Here is a 3,677-nt window from a genome sequence, read left to right as displayed (position 1 = left end):
GACCCGCAGGTCAAGGGCATGGCTGTGTATGTGTTGTTCGGTATCGGCCGCTTTAGGGGCAGGATACGGTCACTGTTCTAATATTCTCTACTTTCAAAGAATAATTCCTATTATAATTTATATGTAGCCTAGCCTAATACTTTAGGATTCAGTGTGGAGACAGATATATACAGATATTGCTAATTCATTTGTTACATACACTATCCGCTGTTTAAAATGTTTTTATCCCAGGACGGAATAAGTTGGTATAGTGGAGTGTATCCTATCTATTATTTGCTACATTAGAAAATATTTCAACACGGAATAAATGCATTTTAATTCCCCCAAGAGAATTTTTGAAAAAGCATTTTGTATAAAGGAAGCCGATAGGCCTACCTTTAACCCTTCTCCCCTAAAAAGATATGAAAATACCAAAAACGACTTTATTCTCTGATCTTTTAGCATGTTCTGTTCATTCCCGTCATTTCTTACAAAAAACCGCGTGATGTAGCACGGTGAGGATTAAAATTATTTCCGAATTTTTATCTGCAGTGAACGAGGTTGTTTACGTGCCTCGATTTAAATACACGGGCTTTAAAATTCCCTCCCACGTTCTCGAAACTCAACGCTGATTGGCCTATTCTATTACGCGTATTCGAAATTTCGAATACACGTATTAATACACGTAATGACCCGAATAGCCAACCATATACGTGTCAAGATTTACAACTGACTAGACTACATGTATCACCGTGCATGGCCATAATGGCGGACATAATAACCCCGGGGGGTTCACTTCCATTGTGGCCTGTACATCATCCGCGATAATCAACTTTTGAAAAGCACCCTAAACAAGGATTTAACCCTTGGCTAAAACGATACCCTAAACAGGGATTTTATTCCTTGCATCAAATTTCATACCCCAAATTTCATTTCCGCGTATTTAGCAATTGCAATTTAGACCCTCCCTCGGGTCCATGGAGAACGACTGGTAATGTAGATTACAAATCAACCCTAATCAGCGCTCAATGGACGAGTATATTTCTATATTGCTGCATGGTTGACTGTGGTGGGTGTAATTAGTGGCGTCGATTTGTGGATGAAGAGGAATGGGTTTTTGGCATTGAAGAAAATAAGGGGGGGGTTACAGGACTTTGGCATTTTTTTCATAGGGCATTATGTAATTATTTATTGTTACACTATCCAGAGATGGAACCGAACCGAGACTGGGGGCCAGTCTATTGCAATTTTGATACCCTTTTTTCCCATTGTTCATGTTTTTGACACCCTAAACACGTTACGCGCGTATCGTGCATATCCACGAAAAACTACCCTTTTACGCGTTTTCATTATCGCGGATGGTGTACAGGCCACAATGGGAGTGACCCCCGGGATAATAACCCTAAATGTTGGTGGTAACATCTACACAACAACAAGAAGTACGATGACTCGCTACCCTGATTCCATGTTGGGGTGCATGTTTGGTGGCCAACTACTGCCGTCAGCAGTTGATAAACAAGGCAATTACTTCATAGATCGAGATGGCGCTGTCTTTCGCCATGTGCTAAATTTTCTTCGAACATCTCAGCTAGTCTTGCCGAAGAATTTCACAGACTATGAACTGTTGGGTGCGGAAGCAGACTTTTATCAAATACCAGATTTAATCAATGCTGTGGCTAAATTTAACGAGGACACGGCTGAGGATATTGTTGTTATTGAAAAGATAGTTCTGGAAGAAATTGAACCATATGAGCCTGAACAAGGATAGACCACAGACATTTTCAGACTGGAGAATACGGGGACGCCAACAAACTATGATACTTCTATTGGATTATGTTCTTAAGCGAGGACATGAAGAGCTAAATGACACTAGCAGTGGAATTGAATTGAACTCCAGTGAATTGAGAATCAAAACGTACCAACAAATGATTGATGAAGATAACGATGATTTAATATACGTATGATGTATGCGGTAATTCGATACAGCGAATCTTAGGCGATGGCAACACGGATGGCGATACCCGTGAGATTCTGGCTCAGCTTCGTATCTACCGCTATTTGATGATAAAATTGGGCGAACTTGGATATAGACTCTATGATACAAAAAGAGGAACATTCACCGATGACGGAATCAACAAGGATGTTTTAAATTTCCTTAAAATTATAAACGGTGATACATATACACTTGAAGAAATCTAAACTCTATTAAATTCACCAGAAGAAGAAATATAGCACCATATCTCTTATAGTAGGGATGACCAATGAACCATGCAGGGAGGGACATGCAGGGAGCTCAACTGTGCACTGCTTGCACAGACATTTCTAAATTGAGCTCATTCTTTTATTTTTCATAATTTTTCTGTAAAAATTGGAGATGTTAATGCCAATTATGTTTTGTAACTATCCTGCAAAAATTACAGCAACATAACTTATTGGTTTTTCTGTAAGTGTGAGTCAAAATTGGTCCATCGCCACAGTGCGCTTAATTGCCAGTGGCCAAGTGCAGCACTGCTCAGAATGGCACAAAATATTCAGATGAATACGATCAGGTGAACACCTTGACCTACTAAGCTGTAATTTAGCAGAGTTGTCGTTATTACCTCTATCATACCTTCTGTAAATAGGTTAAAAAATGGACAAGTAGATCTCGAGTTAAAAATTAAATCACCAGCTTCCCTTTGGAATTTCCATACACCTTTCGAATCATGTTAAATAGACACCTTTCTGAACATAAATGTGAAGTTTCGTGCTCATTTGTTGTATTTTTCACCTGATCTCAACCCTAAACATTTCTTATATTTATACCATCTGCACTGACTTGCTGCTATACAGGGTGTAACAATAAAATTTGTACAATTGCATTTTGACTTCTCTGGAAAAAACTAAAAGAGTTACGGCACAAATGTAATATGCAATAGAATTAGTGATATCTTGGCTAAAAGAAGACGTTTAGTTGGTTTCTTTACTAACTTGGGTTCAAAAGTTATGTCTGATTAATTAAATCGTCCAGAAAACGTGTTGGGCCACTTTTGCCATGTTAGCGTATATCAAGTTTGAACCGCGTAGATTGTGTTTATCGTGCATTGAACATGAAAGAACTGACACAAAAGAATTATAAGTGGTGTTTCGTCATATAATTAACATGAACTTAATAATAATATGATATTTCTTTAAAATCTATAAATGAAGTCATGGAATCTCTTTCAAATTATCTTATAAATTAAGTAATTTCTCATATCCCTGAGATATCATTTGGTAAAACTGAGAACAGTTTTTGCACCCATAAGTACAAAACAGTAAAAATTTGAAATTAAGTTCAGCTGGGCTTCTAGCTGTTCTGGGGCGACCACTATTGCCAGCATTTATGTCAACACATTTTACATACTTCTCATAGTTATTTGTAATTGTATGTCTTGAAGGAAGACATGAGTTTGGAAAATGAGCTATAAACATTATGATGGTTTCTGCTTGACTCCATGTGCTATCGAATGTCGCAACCATAAAAATACGCTCTTCCAACGTGAATTGGGGTTGAATGTGTTGAGCTGCAGCCACGATTTCTAGTAAATGAGGTTGTTATGTCAGTGCTTAGTTGTGACTTTCAAAAACTCAAGGAGATATTCTATTATGTAATCATTTCTACCACTTCGAATACCCCATTGGTTAAATTGACCTATCATAAGAGCAACCTCCAACTG

The 3,677-nt window shown here is 37.9% G+C and overlaps 1 protein-coding gene across 1 annotated transcript; it reads left to right on the top strand.

Moving 5' to 3' along the window:
- Positions 1-1,423: 1,423 nt before the first annotated feature.
- LOC140140562 (BTB/POZ domain-containing protein KCTD6-like) lies at positions 1,424-1,747 on the top strand. The gene has a single exon (XM_072162319.1). It carries the CDS (start codon positions 1,424-1,426, stop codon positions 1,745-1,747), a length of 324 nt encoding a protein of 107 aa, XP_072018420.1.
- Positions 1,748-3,677: the final 1,930 nt, after the last annotated feature.

The sequence above is a fragment of the Amphiura filiformis genome, chromosome 19, assembly GCF_039555335.1.
Source record: "Amphiura filiformis chromosome 19, Afil_fr2py, whole genome shotgun sequence".
NCBI classification, from domain to species: domain Eukaryota; kingdom Metazoa; phylum Echinodermata; class Ophiuroidea; order Amphilepidida; family Amphiuridae; genus Amphiura; species Amphiura filiformis.
Note: the sequence above shows the minus strand (reverse complement) of the source record. Positions and strands in the feature narration are given on the sequence as shown.

Excerpts from the sequence above, each read along its gene's own strand:
- LOC140140562 (XM_072162319.1), top strand. The coding sequence starts at position 1,424 with ATGACTCGCTACCCTGATTCCATGTTGGGGTGCATGTTTGGTGGCCAA.